This window comes from Zootoca vivipara, chromosome 9 (assembly GCF_963506605.1).
Source record: "Zootoca vivipara chromosome 9, rZooViv1.1, whole genome shotgun sequence".
NCBI classification, from domain to species: domain Eukaryota; kingdom Metazoa; phylum Chordata; class Lepidosauria; order Squamata; family Lacertidae; genus Zootoca; species Zootoca vivipara.
Window position 1 is genome coordinate 58,588,690 of NC_083284.1, and position 21,425 is coordinate 58,610,114.

The window sequence follows — 21,425 nt, forward strand, 5'->3', positions numbered from 1 at the left end:
ACTACGCTCCCCAGACTCACTCGAGCGGAGGCCGGTGGACGGTTCGCGAGGGGGCCGCGCGCGCGCTGCGCTCTGGGAAACGTAGTTCGAGCACGCGAGTCTCGCTGGAGGCGGCCCCGCCGCCGCGTCCGCCTCCTTAACGCCTTTCGAGGAAGAAGCGTAGCCTCCGGAGGACGAGACCACGTGACCCGGGGAGAGGAGGAGGAGGAGGAGGAGGAGGGGGCGGGTAACTGATAAAAGAAAGCGAGCCAACGGCGGAAGAGCATCTCCTTTTTCCCGGCGGAGGGGCGACTAAGTAACGGTACGTATCCGTCCGCCGCCTTCCTTTCACCAAGATGGCGGCGGGGACGGCCGTTGGAACGGGGATGTGAGGGGGGACCCCGTCATGTAAGCACCCTCTCGCTCCGTTTATGGAACGAGGACGCCGAAGGGAGCTGCCGGCCGAGAAGGACGGAAGGCGGCGAGGTTCGGCTGCGCCCTTTACCCCCTCAAAACGAGCAGCCCTTGGGAGCCCCCTGAGGGGGGAAATAACGGGAGGCAAAACAAAAAGCGCGCGCCCGTGTTATGATGGGGAGGGGTGCCTCTGTGGGCCCGCCTGAGGGAGCGCGCGCTGGTGCGGAGGGGGGCGTGTCCACCCGCTCCACCTCGAGAGCCCCGCGCGGCGCCCTTGGTAGGCTCCGCCCCCTGCGCCTCGTTGGGAGGGGGTGCCTTGTCTCCAAGGAGACGGAGCGTTCTCTTTCCTAATTGGCCCGAAGCCAGGCTGCTTGGGTCGTTCGGGTCCCGCCCACCCCCGCTTTGCTCCTCCTCCTCCATCCTCTGCCGCGATCGGGACTTTGCCGCCGATCTGAAGGCAGAAGCGGGGATTTCTGAGCCCCTGGCTCCGCCCCTCCAACCGTCTTTCTGACCCCGCCCTCGAGAAGCGGCAGGTAAGGAGGGATCGGCAGTCGCGATCGGGCGGCCGTGGTTAGAAGAAGAGCTCGGGGCTCGGTTCCCTGCCCGACCGGGCCTGCACAGCACCAGCCGCGGGTAAGGGATCTGCTAAGATTGTTTCCTCGCGATTGCCGCCTTTTAGGGAACTGGGTTCGGTTCCGCCGCTGTAACTCCGAGGGTCGCAAGCTGCGGTTGACCTGGCCAAAGAATCGTGTCGGGGTCTGGTTCGAAACTCCCATTGTTCTAGGGGCGCTGTTTTGTGACCAGGGATTTCATTCACAGTCTCAGAGCTCCGGGCCTAAGATTTCATATTAAAACTGCAGAGTGGAAGGAAAAGAGGACCTTTTTCTGCCTCCCCACTTCCAGCTACTCTCTGAAGACTGGAGAGTAGACCCTCTTAAGAATACTACTGGGGTGGGCAGGGGAAGGACTAGACCATGTGGGAAATGAGCATAATATTTTAGCTGCGCTTCATTCATTTTTGCTTTGTATTCTTGTTATTTAAAAAAAATTAGTTGGTTAGAGCATGGTGCTAATAATGCCAATGTTGCAGGTTCGATCCCTGTATGGCATAGCTCCATATTCCTGCATTGCAGGGGGTTGGACTTGATGAGCCTTAGGGTCCCGTAAAGGTAAAGGAACCCCTGACCATTAGGTCCAGTCGTGACCGATTTTGGGGTTGCGGTGCTCATCTCGCACTATTGGCTGAGGGAGCCGGCTACAGCTTCCAGGTCATGTGGCCAGCATGACAAAGCCGCTTCTGGTGAACCAGAGCAGTGCATGGAAACGCCGTTTACCTTCTCGCTTGGAGCGGTACCTATTTATCTACTTGCACTTTGACATGCTTTCGAACTGCTAGGTTGGCAGGAGCTGGGACCGAGCAACGGGAGCTCATCCTGTCGCAAGGATTCGAACCGCTGACCTTCTGATCAGCAAGCCCTAGGCTCTGTGGTATAACCCACAGCGCCACCTGCATCCCACAGAACTCTGTAAGGGTCCCTTACAACTCTGCAATTCAATTATTATTTATAAAATTGTATACTACCCTTCATCCAAAGATCACAGGGTGGTTCACATGAGTACAAGTTATGCAGCAGTGCGTGGTCTGTGTATACTTTTCTATGTTTTCTATGTTTTCAATCAGAAGTGCAAACCAGTACTTTAAGTTTAAAGCTGCATACCTTTTGTTACCTTTCCTACTTTATACATAGAGCAAGCCAGTTACAAGATTGCAACTTGGCTGCTGCCTTCTTTATCCTGAGGTTGTTTACAGAGTGCGCTAGGCAACCACCTTGCGATCTTAGGATGAAGGGCGGTACATGCATTTAAATAATAATAATAATAATAATTAATAATAATAATAAACTGTGTGTAGTCACAGTAATGTACAACAGATCTTGTTGCTTGAATCTGCTCTACAATTATGGAAAATGCTGTAACAGTAAAAATTAAAAAATCCTAGCGAGATCTAGTAAGTTCTTCCTTGTTTCAAAATTAATGAAAACTGTTTTGAATGCATGTGCATCTTTAAATTGTTTTTCTTTGGAGAGCTGAGGGTAGCTGTAAATTGGGCTGACATAAAGTAAATGCAAAATATCTAGCAAGTCAGGCTAACTGGTAGCTGGGAAAGACTATTAGTTACTTTAGACTGTTGCAAATGATACTTGTGTTATTGATCAGGCAAGAACAACAGTGGCTCACTGTTTTTTCATTCCTGTTATAACCATGGGACATATCATATGTGGAAGATAATTTCTAATGTAAGGGGGCAGACGAATTCAAAAGGGAGCAAGAATTTGGGGTCATTGACAGCCTGATCCTTGAGTTCAGTTGTGTTCATTTCCTAGTAAGTTTGAGGGGTGCAGTGCTTTCCTGTATTTTGCCTCCTTTGGAAGGAGATCACTGTATTTTGCAATATTTGCATTTATTTACAAATATACAGGTTGAACAAAGATACATCAGGAGCACTCAACCTGAAGGCCACTTCTCTAACATTTGATCTCTACGGAGGCAGCAAGCACCCCAGAGGCTGTTAGTTTACAGAGTTCAGAGCTCAGCTCTCTTTTGCTTCTCAGCCTGACTCAAATGGCAGCCTATTGTTCTTCTTTACAGATCGCCCAGGCTAGGGACTTGGTAGAGATGGCTGTCCAGCTTCCAGAACAGTCTCTATTGTGGGCCATTTACCTGTTACTTCCCTAGCAAAGGAGATACTTGGCAAGATTGTAAGGACTGTTAACACTGGGGGAGGAAAGGGGTGCGTTGGGTGCAGCCTCACTGTGCCGTTGCCCTGGGACACTCGCCCAGCGCCTGCGGGTGGCTAGCCCCGCCCCCAGGTGCACAGCATGTGCTCCGCTCTGGGTGCCAGAGCACCTAGCTTCACCTCTGACTGTTAAGGCAGTCTCCTGGATCCATAAATCCTCTCCTGTCCAACCCCAAATCTCTTGAAAGTATGCATAGGATACCAGCCAAAAGGTTATCAGGATAGCTTTTCTCTGCTGACATTTTGGTTATGCACCTTTGTGTGTGACATTGGTGGACAAAAGAGTTGTTGAGGCTGACCTTAGATGTTGCCAACTGCTTATAGGACTCGTACTTTGCATAATTTGATCTTACATTGCTGTCCATATTTGATGACTGCAGTTTGGGGTATTGAATTGTGCTGTATTGTGTTACATTTGAAATATGGATAGATCTTATAGGAAAATTCACAATTCTTGTTTTGGCTTTGTGATGTCTGTTTTTGAATGAACACTTTGGACGTGGGGTTTTTTGTACCCGTTTAAAATATTTTAAATAGTATGCTCTACAGCACCTTAAACTTTTCAGCTTTCCCTGCTGGATCCTGGCATTGCACTGTTATGTACATTAAGCTTTAATTTTAATAGGGTTTTAAGGCTGCATTCTTAGGCATGCTTAAGTGGGAGTAAGTCCCATTGAACCCAGCAGGAATTACTTTTGAGTAAACATGTTTAGGATTGTACTGCGAGTGTTTTTAGGATCAGGGCTCTGGGATTTAGTCAGTTTTCCTCTGTGCAAAACAAACTGGAAGATGGAAATTCAGAGGGTGTTTTGTGAGTTTGGTAACGATTGAAAGTACTGTAAACTTGTTATATGGCCCTTTGTGAATTTCCACTTAGCATAGCTTTTGCTTGACTTTGTTTAGTGAGGAATCACAGACTTGTACAGGACATTAGTGCCAGCCTATGTGCCATCTCTTAGTCTTTCTGGAAATTAAAAGAGCATGGCAGGGCAATAAAGCTTTTATAAGAGGATTCATCTGGAAATAGCCACTTGGAAGGTGGACAAGAATGGGCAAGCTGGAAAAGCAAGTAAAAAACATATCAATGCATGAAATCTTGTTAGCTGATGCTATAGTTTATACAAGTAAGTTCAGTAGGGATTTAGGTTGATTTAGAGTTTAATAAAAGTGATTGAAGTATAATTAGTACAAGGAATGTGTGTGCTTCTGTTGATATTTGAATGCTTACAGATTATAGATTGCAGTCCTGTCTAGTGCCATTGAACCCTGTAGGACTTATTTCTGAGTAGACATGCATAGATCACACTGTTAGGCTTCAGTCTTATTACCGTACCAGTATATTCACTTACAGTACTTTGGGAGTAAGTGCCATTAAAGATGGTGGATTGGAACTTATTTCTGTATAAATCTGCATTAGTTAAATCTGCTACATCCACTGAATCAACTCATCCTTGTACAGTAATACCTCGGGTTACGAACGCGATCAGTTCCAGATCGCAGTTCGTAACCCGAATGGTTCGTAAACCGAACGCGACCCGAAGCGCCATTTTGCGCATGCGCAAAGTGTGATTTTCGCGCTTTGCGCATGCGCAGACCGCGTGCACGCGGCGAAAACACTTCCGGGTTTGCGCAGTTCGTAACCCGAACTGTTCGCAAACCAAGGTGTTCGTAACCCGAGGTACGACTGTATATGAAATAAGCTTAGTATGGAAACAAACAAATACTGTATCAAGTTTAGTGTGCAGAACCAAACATTAGAGACCAGGGCTGGTTCAGGAATAATGAACCATGTGAAGGCGACATGAACTAGCCTGTGTGATCCCAGGACATGTGCACACTCACTCACATAGGAAGAGACCATTGTTTCCTGTTATATCTGACTTCCCTAGTGTATAGCGTTTAGTACAGACTGGAAATGTGGCCCTTTTAAAGTAGATTTGTCTTATAATGGTATCTGTTTATTTAGTGGTGAATAACATAACATGGCAGCAGGAGGCAGCCCTTTTGAAGAAGGAATGGATGATCGTGACTTACCTGGCTGGAGCAATGAGAGCCTTGATGATCGATTAAACAACACGGTATAGCACTAATTTCCTTTAATACTTATTATTTCTGTTAATAATAATTATTAATTTGTATACCACCCTTCGTCTGTAGATCTCATGGTTCACAAGAGAAAAATACAAAATAAAAACAGGAACAAAAAAATGAATATTAAGCTCTTCTAGATACAAGCAATGACCGATTTACGCACATCCGAACGGTGCGCTATCGCGGATGGCGCTGGACCTGGCAGTGGGCCCAAGAAAGGGGCAGAACAGAGAAGGGGCAGAGTGGACTTTGCCGGCACATGCAGGGATTCGGAACATACCCCCTGCACAAAACAAGGATTGCCTGTATTCCACAGGCAGTTTTAAAGATATACGATGCTTCTACCAAAACTATATAAATATTAAAGTGTATGCTTGAAATCAGTTTCACAGTGTTGTTGAAAAATGCTACTAGATTGCAGCATGCTGAACACTTGCTTTAAAATGGAAGTAAGTTTTTAAAAAATAATTAAAAGGCAATTTATGTGGTATTGTGAAGAATCATGAATTTAAAGGAATCATTTTTCTTTAACAACGTACATGGTTTTGTTTTGTTTTTGTTTAATTTTTAAGGACTGGGGTGGTCAGCCAAAGAGACCCAACAGATCTTCAGAAAAAAACAGGAAAAAGGTTACCAGTGAAAGTGAAACAAGACTTACTAATGACATCTCACCAGAATCGACACCAGGAATTAGACAGAAAAAGTCAAAGACACCTCATACTTTCCCTCATACAAGATACATTACCCAAATGTCTGTTCCAGAGCAGGCAGAACTTGAGAAACTTAAACAAAGAATAAACTTCAGTGATTTAGATCAGGTATGTGCTTTGTTTTTACTAAAGTGATCTGGGTGGCCTCTCTGGTTTCCAAGTTAGGAAACTCAGGTGTCTAGCCACTGTCTCACTTGTGTAGAGAGGCAGGAGGGAGGTGCAGAAGCTAGCGTGAGCCCAAGTGCCTTGCTGTGCACTTTGCAGCTAAATTTTAAATAGGTCAGCTGCAAAGTCCACTATCTGGCACATGTGCAGCTGTTAGCTTCTGAGCAAGAGTGACAGCATTGCTTGCCTCTCTCCATATTTTCCAGCTATTATAATAATAATAATAATAATAATTAATAATAATAATAATAAATTATTTATACCCCGCCCATCTGGCTGGGTCTCCCCCGCCACTCTGGCTGGCTTCCAACACACATCAAAATACATTAAAATATCACAGACTAAAAACTTCCCTAAACAGGGCTGCCTTTAGGTATTTTCTAAATGTCAGGTAGTTGTTTATCTCTCTGACGGGAGGGCATTCCACAGGGCGGGTGCCACTACCGAGAAGGCCCTCTGCCTGGTTCTCTGTAGCTTTGCTTCTCGCAGTGAGGGAGCCGCCAGAAGGCCCTCAGCATTGGATCTCAGTGTCCAGGCTGAACGATGGGGGTGGAGACACTCAGGTATACAGGACACTATATATAGACACTATCTTCATAGCTCTTAGACCTCATGTGTAGGTAGGAAATGAGCCAACTGGATCATTTGCTCCTCCCTCTGTGATTAGCAGCTGTTCAAGTACCTTGTTGTGTTCTCTACTGATAGAGAAAACCTACGGTTAACAGCCTAAGAATTGTTGATCTAGTCTCACACTGACCAACCAGATGCCTATAGGAAGCTCACAAGCAGGACATGGGAGCAAAAACTGTCTCCCACTTATGTTCCTCTGTAACTGGCATTCAGAAGCATGTTGCTTTTGATACTGGAGGTGAAGTCCTCAGTATGGTAGCCTTACCCTTCATGAATTTATCCAATCCCCTTTTTAAAACCATCAAAGTTGGCAGCCATCACTACAACTTGTGATAACTAATTATGTGTTTAGTAACCATGGGCTATGTGAATAAATCTGTTCTGAGTCTCCCACCATTCCACCTCATTGGATGATCTTGGGTTCGAGTATTTTATGTACACACACAAATGCACAAACACAGGGGTGGAGGGGAAATTCTCCCAATTCTGGATCTCATGGCAAGGTGTTACATTTGCTACAAGTCAGTAGGATATGGGGCCTGGCTAGTGATGGAACTCTATTCTGTCCCCACTCCTTTCATATTAGTAGCAGGAAGGGAATGAAGAAACTAGGGAGTTAGGAATAGGAAAAGGAGGATGGGGACAAAATTTAAGCTGAGAGAACTTGGAGGATATATGACTATTCTCTACAATGTTGTTTTACCATACTAATGAATTCTTTAATCTCAACTCAATGCAACTCAATTCATTGCTCTGGGAGGGAAAATGGTCATTCAATTTTTTTATCCAGAAGAACCCCACAGAGTTTCTTAACTGGAACAGTGTTTGAATGAAAGCTGTAAGTCATTTTGTGGTCTTTCACTCTTATGTAGAGAAGCATTGGAAGTGATTCTCAGGGCAGAGCAACAGCTGCTAACAACAAACGCCAGCTTAATGAAAGCAGAAAGCCATTCAACTTCCTGTCACTGCAGATTAATACTAACAAAGGCAAAGATGCTGCAACAAGTTCTCAGACACAAGAAACCGGGGGATCATCGCAATATAAAGACTTATTTACAGCTGCCTTGAGTAAGGATTTGTTACAGAATTGTCCTGTCTCTATTGAAGAAGATGGAAGAGGTGAACCAGCAGTGGACAGTAGTCAGGTGATATTAATGGTTATATTATCCAATTCATATTGAAAAAGATCTTTTAATGAAATATTTAATGAGTGATCCTTAAAGTAGACTTTTTTCTTGAAGGTTTATTTCTGTAGCATTTTAAATATTGTAAACATTTTTAAATTAAAATGCAGGATTGCTATCTATTTTATCAGTTTAAATCATTGTACTGCTTTATATACAAAATATAAAACTAAAATCAAAACTTCAGAAGGCAACACTATGTGCCAGCATGGCTTGTACACACTTAAGTAATGGTAATCCCCATTGAACTCGGTCTTACTTCTAAGTAGACACAGGATTGCACTTTTAGAGTAATAGTCACAGAAGTGCATTTTTAATGTTGTATTTGTGTGTTTTAAAAGAATGGGTCTAACTTTTGTAGCTGGTGTAACTTTAGTTTTGGTGGTGTTTATATCCCATATCGGTTTTGTTTTACAACACATATTTTTCCACCCATTAGTTTTATAACAACACTTTACACTTGCTACATCACTGGTATTTGCCCATCACAGATTATTGACTCTACTTTTTTTTTACTTTCAGATTGTGAGCAGACTAATTCAAATTCGTGACTATATTGCAAAAGCCAGTTCCATGCGAGATGATCTAGTTGAGAAAAATGAGAGATCTGCTAATGTGGAACGCTTATCACATCTCATAGATCATCTAAAAGAACAGGAGAAATCATACCTAAAATTTTTGCAGAAGATGCTTGTAAGTTGGAAAGCTTAAATGCCTCTTTCAAATGGTGTGAGAAAATGGTACGGGGGATGAATCTAAATTGTAGCATATTTTCCCCTTAATGTTTCCTTTACCCCATTTATGTAGTTTTTTGTTTATGCCACTAAAATATTCCAGGCTAGAGAAAATGAGGAGGAGGATGGTTGGACTATAGATTCAGCTGTGGGATCTGGTTCTGTAGCTGAGAGCACATCGCTAAACATAGATGTGCAGTCTGAAGTTTCAGATACAACGGTAAGCTTCTTTTCAGTAATTAAGGTGCTAGAGATGAAGATGCTTTTCTCTCTCCAGATAACTTATGTTCTGAATCTGAATTTTAGTCCAGGAAAACTTTTTATAAGCTACAAATTCTGGAAACATTAAAATAAATGTAAAAATTTTAAGTCATAATGGCCTGGATTCTAACTACTGTACAGTGAAACAGAAAACTGGGTATTCCTCTCTCCCTCCTGCTTCCCACTGTAGCCAGCTTCCTATCCCCAATGTCACAGTGGCCGGATGGGACTACTTCAGAGTAACGACTCTACACCGCTCTGCATTTTATCTTTTTATTGGTGCTGCGTATTTACAGTGCTAAAGGTAGAGCTATTTACAGAGACACATCTTTTCAGCTTTAATCAGAACCTCCGAATGGCGTTTGGCGCGTCTTGCGCCAGCATAACAACTTGGGGAGCCCCATCCTCTTCCCCCGACGCTTTCTGCGAAGTTCCGGAGTTGGGGGGATGGGTCTGCCCCCCTTTTTTCCTCCTTCCTGTCCCACCTGGGACGCTGGCTCTTCTACCCTGCCAGAGCCTTGGACCCCACTTCCTGTTTCCCCACTTGAGCTGGAGCTTTCCCTGCTCTCAGTCGTGGTCTGGGCTGGGCTGGAACTCAGGAGGGGAGGGGCTTTGCGATACCCCTTGCCCCTCACATCCAACTTCAATATCTCCTCCATGTAGTCCCCCTTATCCTCAATAGCAATGCAAAACTTAATGTTTTGGGATACTATTCACCCTTTATTCAGTATGTATGGTCTGTAGACAAAGGCTACCAGGAATTAAGCACAAGGCAGATTTGAAGTTGAAGCCATGTTACTGCACATTCCTCATTGCCTAAACTATATTTAGAATTCTCTTCAGAATGATGTGTTAAAACCTGTTTGCAATCTCATTCCTTGCTTATTTGTACCTCGTTGTTTCTAAAAGAATGACCTCAAAGTACGTATAAGCTTTTACAGTACAGTCCTGGTGAGATGCTTCGGACTGTAGCCATAGCTTCTTAGTTGGCAGTTTATCCTCATAGCAACTTGTATACCTGCAGTCATAATATTTTTGTCACAGTCAAAAGAAATTACATGTGCCACCAGGCAATTTATTCATGTTTGCAAATCATTTGATATTGGAGTTTCCCTACCTACCCCATGACACTTTGGGAGAAGTTGGGAACCCTTCTGCCAATTCCTCAAACAGCTTCTGGGAGTTTAAAAGCAGTTAAGAAGTTTGGTGGAAGGAGCCATATACAAGGAGATTCAGAGATCTGCTCATATGCATGTGTCCTCTGAAACGTAACAGTTGACATCTTTAACATTTTGTAAAAATAAATCTGTTGAACCATGCCCATGCTTAATATATTTTAAGTCACTGGTCTTCAGTGGGTTTGGGGGTTTAGTTGGTGGTTGTGCTCTGATCCAAGGTGGGTCCAGACTACATTATTACACCACCATGCAAATATTTGGTAAAAGATTAAGAAATGGTTCCCCAGATGCATGTTTGGATTAAAAGCGGGTCCTGGGTAATATGGTATGTTGACAAAATACAACTGGAGTAGGCCAGCGGTATTATAAACTTAAACTATGCTTAGCAGAAATATATGTTCACAGTCTAACTTACTAAACTATTTGATAAAGGAGGTATCTTTTAGTCTGAGAGCTCGGCCCTGCATTGAGGACAAACTAGGGAATTCAGCTTCTCAAGGACAGGTTTCAGACATGGCCGTTACAGCAAGTCCAAATGTGAAAAATGACAGAGCTGCTCTGAATGGCAGGGAAATCTGGTCTAGTAGGATTAATAGCCAAGAACCTGGATTACTCTCAAAGGTACACTACCAAATATTGCCTTGGACATCAATATAGGGGCTCAATCTGCATTCCTAGTTTTTCTTTATAATAAATACTCAGTAACAGCAGTTTGATGTGCATTCAATAATTGCTTTTGTTCTTTTAAACACTTGACTTTATGCAGTATTTATCTGTGAAATTATTCTTCTGTCTGCTTTGCTGCATTTGCATTTATTTGTTAAAGGCCTGTTTGAACAAATAAGTTAAAGAATAATGTAGCAACAATATTTATCTCAGCTCAGATATCTTCCTGTCTCTGCCAGGCATTGTTCTTGCTCCATAAGAAAATAGTGTTAATGGGGCATACAGTAAACATTTTATTATTTATTTATTTATTTATTTATTTATACCCCGCCCATCTGGCTGGGTTTCCCCCCGCCACTCTGGGCGGCTTCAAACAAATACCAAAATACATTAAAATATCACAGATTAAAAACTTCCCTAAACATCCCCCCAAAAAGGTTGCTTATTTCTAAGATGGTAATAGAATGTGGACTCTGGACCATTGGCATGATCATAAGTTCTGACCCTTTAATACTGGGGTTGTTTGGATTTTCTTTTTTAACATTTTCTTTTTTATCTCTTATTTATCTTATTTATCTTAAAACATTTAACTGAAGAATTAAAGATGAGGAAATTTATTTTGTGCTTGCATTTTGGGGAAGATATTTAAGCTGTGTGATAAGAATTCTGATTTAGTCTTTGCTTCTCTTGGTGGCTTTCGTTTTCTGTCAGTTTTCATTGTAATACAGGATTTTACATAATCAGTGTTGTACTGCATACCAATTTGAGTAGTTTTCATTTCAGTGGAAGTTGTATGTTTGACTATCTCCCATTGAAATGAATAGAATGACAGTGCTCTTGTTGGATAACTCTTATTTGTCATTGCATGGAATGTATTATGTAAGTCTTTTTTTAAATAGAAAAGGCAGGATCATATCCAAATATATTAGTACTATCCTATTTACCTATGGCAATAAGGCCTGATAAAAAGAGTGGTACTTCTTTGTAAGTACGGTATAGGATTTTGCTGTAAGGGCTGAGAGCTTGAAATGGCATACTAAATTTCAGCATGGTGTTAAAAGGATTGAATATAACTCCAATTAATACATTATGGAGTGGGAGGAAGCAAGTATATCAGAAAACTGGATTGTGTTTCCACTACATTTTAAGATAATGTGGATTTTTCTTTCTCAAAAGAAAACATCATACATATTTAGAGGTTCAGATTTGTTTTCTTGACACCGACTATCTAAAAATTTAAGTTAACTGCCAATGGGCAGCTGAATATTGATCCCATTTATTTTGTTTTCATTCTTATTGCTTTATATTTTTCAGGCTAGAGATCCTCAGCAGGAGGCTACAGAAGAGCTGGCAAATTTGAAGAAGCAACATGATTTATTGAAGAGGATGCTACAACAGCAGGAACAACTGAAAGCTCTTCAAGGGAGACAAGCTGCCCTGCTTGCACTACAGCATAAAGCAGAACAAGCCATTGCTGTCATGGATGATTCTGGTATGCTGAGGTTCAGAGACCTGAACAAAAGACCTCTTCCTCTGCAATTAAATGATGGATTTGATATCATAGAATCAGAGTTGGAAGGGAGCCTGAGGATCATCTAGTCCACCCCCCTGCATTGCAGGAATATGTAGCAGTCTCATATGGGGTTCAAACCTGCAACCTTGGCATCATCAGCACCACACTCTAACGATCTGAGCTAACTTGAATGTCTCAGATGTTGTACCTTTTATTGCATTTCCAGTAATTATTTGCTTTAATGGTCGTGTTTCTTAAATAAGAACCTAAGAAATCTACTCCAGAGCATGTTAAATGAAATAGGTTGAGAATGTGCATTCTGGTTAATACCCACATATTCAGAGTAGATTCATCAAATTCATAAGATTTAAATTACTCTATTTCACTGGGCCTGAATTGTGAGTGTTGGGTACCACCCTCTGGTTTTTAGCCTTCCTCTGAGCTGAAAACAGAACACATAAGAGTGCTTTATGTCATATGAACAGCCTAAATAAGTAACAGTGATAGGAGAATCTGAGAAACATTTGGAAAGTGGCAGGCAGTTAATGTGGGACATGCTGAATTCTGTATTATGATTCAAGTTTCTAGTAATCAGTAGAAAATGAAGTGGAGTTGCAGTCTCCCAGTGGAAAAAACCAATAATTTCCACATCTTTAAAAGACTTTCGGATTCCACAGTTGGTTACATGAATGCCTTTTCTGTATGCCCTATTTCGTATGATTAAAAAGCCTCTGTTTAATAAGTTGCAAGTTTACTTAAGCACTTCAATAAAAATTTCCATTTTCCTCTCCCACCTGTAGTTGTAACAGAAACGACTGGTAGCATTTCAGGAGTGAGTCTAACATCAGAGCTGAATGAAGAATTAAATGACTTAATTCAGCGCTTTCACAACCAGCTTCATGATTCTCAGGTACCCTTTTTATATTGAGTGTGTACATGATTATATTGCTAATCAAGTCAGTCTAAAATGGCCTGCTTTCTGCCACAGAGAATTCTATTTCAGAAGTGAGCATTATAGTATTGATTGTTGCCAGTTGCTATTGATTCCTTTATTAGCACTTGCTATGGAATCTTTGTTTTTAAATTTAAGTTTATCCTACCCTTTTGCCAAAAAGGCTCTCAGGGCAACATATAATATCAATAGAAACAAGACTGTCTGTTGGCATAGAAATCCAAAAAGTATGACAGAAAAGGGGAAGCTGAAAAAAGCAAAACTGCATATCAGTTTTAAAGGAATGGAAGGTGGTCTCTCAGCAAAACTGTGCTCTGTCAGCAAAGTAACTCTGCATCCCATCTTTTCCTCTCCTGCAGCCTGATGAATAGTGCTAATGTGTTTGCATTGCTGAAGTGTTTTTTTCTTGAAATGCCTTCTGTTGAAAGTAATGTGGATTGAATTCCCCACCCCCACCCCGTAGAATTGTAGAGTTGGATGGGGTCCCAAGGGTTGTCCAAGTCCTTGCGATGCAGAAATTTAGTCTTCATCTTTTAAAAAAACCAAAAAAACACTTCAACAAGTCTACTTTCATTTTAAAAAATTCTCTTGATTTGTTTGACTGCTTTGAACGGAAAATGGCGGGTGGACTGATGCAAACTGTGACAACTGTTTGGAAATTTGTTACATCAAATGCTTAAAAACTATAATCAAAAATAGCCTTTAAAAAAAGATTACAGCACAATTCTAAACATGTCTGAAGGAAGTCCCATTCAGCTGAATCCAGCATTCCCTTCATCAGAACTCTGCACATCAGATGTTTCCACAAATGGAAGGGGAAGGAGACAATTTTTGCCAATTCATCCTTCTCCCAGCAGCCCTGAAAAGCTGCTGTGGTAGGTTTGGGGAACCCTTGAAACAGTGTGGAAGGTAATTTGGCGGGCTACTAGAGAACAGGGAAATGGCTTATATTGTCCAGCTCTCTTTCCAATTGCAAGAACCTCTGCTGAATCTCAATCACTTCTGTGAATAGAAGGCTTACTCCCCCAAAAGTGGTAATAGGATTGTAGTGTTAAGTGTTCTGAAATTAACTTGAATAAAAAATGTCTACTTTTAGGTTCAACCTGTTCCAGATAATCGAAGGCAAGCAGAGAGTCTTTCTCTAACCAGGGAGGTTTCCCAGAGCAGGATTTCTTCTGGGTCTGAGCATTTGTCTGAAGAAAAGGCCAAACTCTTCAGTAAGATGATAGCATTGCAGGGTAAAAAGCAAAAAATGGACAAATTGTTAGGAGAATTGCACACACTTCGGGACCAGCATCTAAACAATTCATCCCGTAAGTAGCATGCAATCTGGTGGTGTTATTTACAGTATTTTGTTTGTTACTTATATGAATTGGTGGAAGTCTTTTCAGTTCCATTCTCTTTCCTCCACCCTCCCCAAACAAATACATGTTGGGTTTGGATGTTGAACATTCAAACCTCTGCTCAGCCTAATTTTGCTAGGTTAGGTCTCCTTTAGACCTGACTTTTCCTGTTATGTCATAAATAAAGAAGTTGGTAAGGGAGAAACTGCTAGAAGTTCATTTTTCAATGTACACATTATTAAGGTTGCTATCTCCTCAAAAGATACGTTTGATACAATCTGGTCTCCCATTTTCTCTTTTATTGAAGAACAACGGGGTATTTTAATGCCACCATCACAGAGGTGTCTGTGGAGGGGATATATTCATTGAAAATCTTAGCTTTTTTCCCTAAGAACCTACCTATTTGTTAAGTCTGACACCAGAGGTCCTTCTCTAAATATCCCTGCATCTCTGTAGGTTCTTAATAATAATTACTATTATTTATATGCCACCACCTGACTGTGTTGCCCGGAGAGCCATGTTTTAGACATTTTTTAAAAAAAAGATTGCCCAGGATTTTAACTGATTTTATATCAACTGCTTTTTGTATTTTTTACAGTTGCTATAATAATTGCTTATGCTTTTGATGTTTTTGTTTTGTTTTATATTTGTTTTATGGTTCTCTTTTGTAGACTATCTTGAAAATCTAGATTAATTTTTAAAAGAATTAAATGTAAAAAAAGAAAAGGGCTACTAGATGTATGCCACTAGTCTGAGCCTTCAAGACAGTTTTTTTTTGGGGGGGGGGAATCCAGATTCCACCTCTTTTCTCCATTTTAAGACAAAATTACAAAAGACCTAGTATAGCTGCAAAAGACCTAGTATAGCTGCAGCTTGCAACTTGGAAGCTTACCAATGATCATGGCAAAAGTTTGGGTACCCAGCAGAATTGGTCAACGCAATTCTGTCCAACAGGAGATAGAAAAATCTATTGGAAGGTGGAGCTGGAGGAAGAAAGTGGACCGGGGGGGGGGGCATTAAGAAGTTACTGGGCTTCTGGCAAGCAGACTTACATTAGAATTCAGGTCTAGTACATTGCTATGACAAGCCTCTGTGGTCTTTTGCAAGTCAGGCTTCAGACCCTTAGGGCTTCATCCCCATCTTAAAAGGTTTTTTCAGTGATTGGTAAATCGTGTTAATTTGGATATGGGTAAAAAATAGTTCTTAAGCAGAAATGTCCTTTTTTCGTGTTATCTTAGAAGTGAAAAGGGGGAAAGTCATCTGAAGTTTTTATAAGCACTTGTATTCTTTATTTTTAAATCTGCTTGATTTAATCTGAGTCATAAAAAGGTAAAGGACCCCTGACAGTTAATTCCAGTCGCGAACGACTCGGGGGTTGTGGCACTCATCTTGCTTTACTGGCCAAGGGAGTCTGCGTTTGTCTGCAGACAGTTTCCGGGTCATGTGGCCAGCATGACTAAACCACTTCTGGCAATCCAGAGCAGCAAATGGAAACGCCTTTTACCTTCCCGTCGGAGCAGTACCTATTTATCTACTTGCCCTTTGACGTGCTTTCGAAATCTAGGTTGGCAGGAGCAGGGACCAAACAACAGGAGCTCACCCCGTTCACAGGGATTTGAACCACCGACCCTCCAATCAGCAAGCCCAAAGCTCAGTGGCTTACACCACAGCGTCACCTGCGTCCCTAATCTGAGTCATAGTTTTAATTTTTTGATATAGTGTATTAATATACTAGGGCTGCAACATTTAATTATGATAGAAATAGTCCTTCAGAGGTTTTTGCATAAAACAAGATGAAATCTAGTGTCATTTTCTAATTTGCAGTCTTGCCGGCTTCGGGGTCTCCTCAGAGAAGTGTTGATCAAAGAAGTACAGCTTCAGTAGCTTCTGCACCTGTAGGAATAGCAGCTGCTGTCAATGAAGAATCTAACAGCTTAGCATCATCTGTTGCCTATCATCCGGATTCTGTCACCTCGCAGAATGACAGCGAAGAGGACGACAACTTAAATCCAACAGAAAAGCTACAGTAATATATTTTAAATTTTTGGATAAACAGTTTGTTATATTAGTTTGGTTTATTAAGCAGAGAAGGGGCTTTAAAGACACAAGTGCCTCCTAACAGTTGTTTTGAGACAGACTGCAATAGGTAACAATTTAGTTGGGTGTTCAAACCAATTGCAGATAAAAGCCAACTTTGATGTTAATTTAGATACTTTGGGACACTCAATTGACCGCATACATTCTGATTTAATTTTTTGATGAAATAAACTTAGCTGCTATACCTTGTGGATACACACACACACACAATTCAAACAATAACTTGGCCATGCATTATTATCTGTACTGTGCTCTTTTCAGGATGGTCGAAATCATATGTTAAACTACCGGTAGGCTCTGAAAAGCAAAGTATTGACAACGGTATGAGAGATGGTATGGGAGTTACAAATCAGGAAGTATGGTTCAGATCTCAGCTGTGCCAAGATCTCAATAGATTGCCTTGAGTGTGCTGATCTCTCAGCCACAGTACCCCATCTACAGTTTACAGAAAATACTGACCTACTTTTTATAGTGTTCAAACAATATAATGTATGTGAAGTGATTTGAACACCTAAATGAATGCTGCTGATGACCAGATTTCAAAGTTACTACTCAAATGTCTGGCATGGTGTCGTTTAGCTACTCCTGTGTCATAAAACTCCTAGTCTTGTCAGCTAGCTAGCTTATTCCTAGTCAAAGTAATCAGAAGTTCCCATCCTCTCTCTTTCTCCCATCCTCCTAATTTATAATATATTTTTGTGGCTCCACACACAATTTTCCCAGTGCATATCAAGAGAAACCTGCTGCTTTGTCCAGAACTAGATTTTCCACAGGTAACTGCCAACTTCAGTCATCCCAGGGTTGCACTTTCCTTAATGTAAGAAAATAATAAACACGAATCTCAAGTTGCCCCCACACCACTATTCAAAGCAAGCTGACAGTTGGACCACTTTCCTTTGTAGGAAGTTGAATGAAGTTCGGAAGAGACTAAATGAATTGCGTGAATTAGTCCACTACTATGAGCAGACATCTGATATGATGACAGATGCTGTAAATGAAAACACTAAAGAGGAAGAGGAGACGGAAGATTCAGAGTGTGATTCAGACCATGAGAATCCACAGCCAGTTACCAATATTAGGTAGGTTGGTTGCTATGGCTGTTGCCTCCTAAAGTGCTGCTGCTATAATGATAAGAAATAACATTAAACATAAGCTTGCTATAATTATTGATCCTGTCAGAAATACCTAAAGTCTGACCTGATATTTATGAGAAATGGGGAATGCAGCAGTGCAAACTTTATTTTCTCCTGCTTTTTCTCCTGCAGTAATATCCCTCTTGGTTTTTTTTCTCTCTCCCATAACTCAATTCTCCCAACTTTTGTATGCTTGGGATTTCGGAAGTTTTGAGAACTGGGCTTGTTAAGGTGATGCACATCTTCTTCCATTAGATAAATTATTTCAAAAACAAGACAAAGAACCCACTATTATTATAGTATTAGCACAATATTTATATTCCACCATTTCCCCAGACTGGGACTCAAGGCAGCTTACAGATAAAATATGAAGTGCTAAAAATATAGACTTCTGTTTTTTGAAATATAATGCAGACACAAAAATTTTAAGGATTCTTATCCACTGTTGTTGAATGATTGCATTGCTGCAATTGGTATCTTCAGTTCATTTTTGATACAGTGTTTTTAAGAATAGAGTTTTAGTTAGGTCAGTTACTTACTTTTGCTGTGGTAAGATCTAGTACTAGGAACAGAATGGGTTTCATAAATTCCAAACCAAAGGTGAAGGGCAAAGAAAGACTCTGATAAAATAAAGATTTTAGAGGATCATAATTGTTTTCTAGCGCCACCTATCTTGGATTTTGTAAATATTTCATTCCCAACTTTTAATTTTAAAAATCTATTCTGTCTTGGAGCTTGTTAAAAAAAACCCTAATGGTACTTATAATTTAAATTATGCTTAATTTGGTTTCCTCCTCTAGAAATCCTCAGGGCACCACTAACTGGGGAGAAATGAATTGCAATAGTAATAGCAATTTGCAGTGTGGAACTAATAACAGAAATGGAAGGCATCTTAATACATCTTGTGAAATAAATAACCGATCTGCTAATATAAGGATGCTGAATATGCCCTCAACTTTAGGTACGTTTCAAAATAATATATTTTGCAGAGAATGTGATGTGTGACATTATTCAAGTCTTCAAGTATACCTGAAGGAGCGTCTCCACCCCCATCGTTCTGCCCGGACACTGAGGTCCAGCGCCGAGGGCCTTCTGGCGGTTCCCTCGTTGCGAGAAGCCAAGTTGCAGGGAACCAGGCAGAGGGCCTTCTCGGTAGTGGCGCCCGCCCTGTGGAACACCCTCAGATGTCAAACAGAAAAACAGCTACCAGATTTTTAGAAGACATCTGAAGGCAGCCCTGTTTAGGGAGGCTTTTAATGTTTAATAGATTATTTTATTTCATTTTTCTGTTGGAAGCCACCCAGAGTGGCTGGGGAAACCCAGCCAGATGGGCGGGGAATAAATAATAAATAAATAAATAAATAAATAATAATTAATATTAATAATTTATTAATCACATGGGGATTAAACAATTCAGTCTAGATTTGTGTATGGGTAAAGACTATTTCTGAAGCAGAACGCATACACTGTTTTTAGAAGATATGTGTAAGAATGGAGAGCGACTCCCTTAAGGTGGTGCTTTCTATCTGTAAATTTTGTAAGTCCTTTATAAAAAAAAAAGGTTGGGCATGTTTTTAAAAATCGGTTGACCAGATTATAAGTGATTTCAGTTCCTAGTGTATTCTTTCAGATTGCCATTATAATAGAGAAGATGGTGGTGCAGATATTCCACAAGGTGAAGATGACGTTGATGCTGAAGCTGATCAAGCCAGTGAAGCTTCCCTATCCAGCCGCAGAACCAGTATAGCTGAGGAGGCGCCTGCTGATGCGGAATTTGAGCAGAAGATCAACAGGCTTATAGCAGCAAAACAGAAACTTCGACAACTGCAAAACCTTGTTGCTATGGTACAGGTATGTTTTCATTTAGTAAATTCCTTGCCAGTGTGCTAATTTAAACTAAAGCAATGGGTAGAATTAAATGTAGGGCTAAGGAGGTCACTCCATCAGCCCTAGCATTTCCACTGGGATGATGGAACGCTTTCCCCTTCCTTTTCCCCATGTGCTGTTTTGAGGAGTTCTCCCAACCTGCAAGAGTGGATTTGGGGGCATGGGGGAAGCACCACTGTGCTAGTGGGAATCCTTGAGCTGGCTTCTGCCATCAACTGCGTTGTTTAATCTGGCCCAATATTGTGTGCGATTGTTCATTGTTGTCGTTTTTCGTACTGTAATCCGGCTTCATCAGTAAATGATGAAGTGCTTTTAAGCTGCGGACACCTGAAAACTTTTTTTTTTCAGTATCTGAAGTTATTAAATAAAAATTCTATTTCCAGCTCTCGATTACAGATGGTCTCAAGTTGACATATTTTTAGTATCATGAAAAAGAGGGAACCCAATAGCAAGCAATTCTGAAGGTTTAATTGGGACATCTTCCAGTCAAATTAAGCATTTTAAGTTGTATTGATTTCAGCAGGAAAGTGTTGAAAACATGCTTAATCAATGGGACTTTGACTCCGGTGCACCTGACAACAAAACTGTTTTGGGTGGCGCAAAAGAGAGACAGAGACAGGAAAGGTGGAAGGCTCAGTGAGGTCATAGCTGAAGACACTGTTTCTATTTTAGGACGATGAAGTGGAACCAGAGGCTTCAGGAGAGGGTAACATGGATCAGTTCTTTGTGGCTGAAGAGGAAAAAGCGCAGCAGCAACCAAACAATATTCGAACCAGTGCAAACAAGTCCCAGAAAGGTGTAGTTCTGAATGAAAAAGCAAGGTACAGTCTCTTTCACATGCATTAAAGTTAATGATGGGGCAGATTTACTGACTGAATTTGAGGGGATTATATATAATGTGAGAGTTTTTGGAATCCACTTTAATGCTGCAGACTCCAAAAAGGGCAGAGCTGCATCCAGTGCCTTTCTGGAATCCTAGGCTGTCATCGTTCCTTTACTTACTGTACATGCAGGTCCCAAACACAATGCATTCCATGGAAATTGTTCATTAGGCAAGTGTCGACATAACAAGTCCACAATTTCCATTATTTCCTATGGAAATGGCTGTAGCTAATCAGCAAAAGAGAGACAATGGGGGGGGGGGACCTAATTTGTCCAATCTCTCCTGCTCAATTTGTCAGATCTCTCTTGCTTGCTGCTCCCTTCCCTCCCTGCCTGGTTTCTGCCTGAAAATGACTTCTGCTGACCATCAAAGCAAAAACAAGCAAGGAAATAAGGAAGCGTGCAAACTCCTGATGTTTTTGGGTCTCTGAATCTGTGGTGGTTATAGTGAGGATTTGACATAATTCTTTACATGCAGATAAGTGAATTTTAGCCCAGCAGGCAGGATAGCAGTGTACAGTGGCACCTCAGTTTTCGAACGTAATCCGTTCCGGAAGACTATTCGGCTTCCGAAAAGTTTGAAAACCGAGGATCAAAGGGTTGGCTGCAAAGTCAATGGGAAAAAATTTGGCTTCCAAAAATTGTTCAAAAATGGAAGCATTCACTTTCAGGTTGTCAGCGTTCGGTTCCGAATTGTTTGGCTTCCGAAGCATTTGACAACCGAGATTCCACTGTACCTCCCATGATGCCTGAATCATTTTTGTCTAAGAAATGTGGAGTGTGTGGCCCTCCAGCTGTTTTTGGGAGTC

The 21,425-nt window shown here is 41.3% G+C and overlaps 1 protein-coding gene across 10 annotated transcripts in view; it reads left to right on the top strand.

Annotated features, from left to right (window-relative positions):
• The first annotated feature begins 202 nt into the window (after positions 1-202).
• Positions 203-21,425, top strand: part of PCM1 (pericentriolar material 1) — a 50,740-nt gene continuing 29,517 nt past the window's right edge. For 3 of the 10 annotated variants that reach the window (XM_060278839.1, XM_060278843.1, XM_060278845.1), the window contains exons 1-15: positions 203-301; positions 5,157-5,268; positions 5,854-6,099; positions 7,659-7,931; positions 8,493-8,663; positions 8,808-8,924; positions 10,576-10,764; positions 12,124-12,301; positions 13,123-13,232; positions 14,371-14,587; positions 16,442-16,643; positions 17,617-17,793; positions 18,648-18,808; positions 19,478-19,698; positions 20,407-20,555. In XM_060278839.1, coding sequence (XP_060134822.1) covers positions 5,173-5,268; positions 5,854-6,099; positions 7,659-7,931; positions 8,493-8,663; positions 8,808-8,924; positions 10,576-10,764; positions 12,124-12,301; positions 13,123-13,232; positions 14,371-14,587; positions 16,442-16,643; positions 17,617-17,793; positions 18,648-18,808; positions 19,478-19,698; positions 20,407-20,555 — 2,507 coding nt within the window. In that variant the 5' untranslated portion in view covers positions 203-301; positions 5,157-5,172. The other 7 variants (XM_060278846.1, XM_060278847.1, XM_060278848.1 and 4 more) reach the window with 5 other exon arrangements.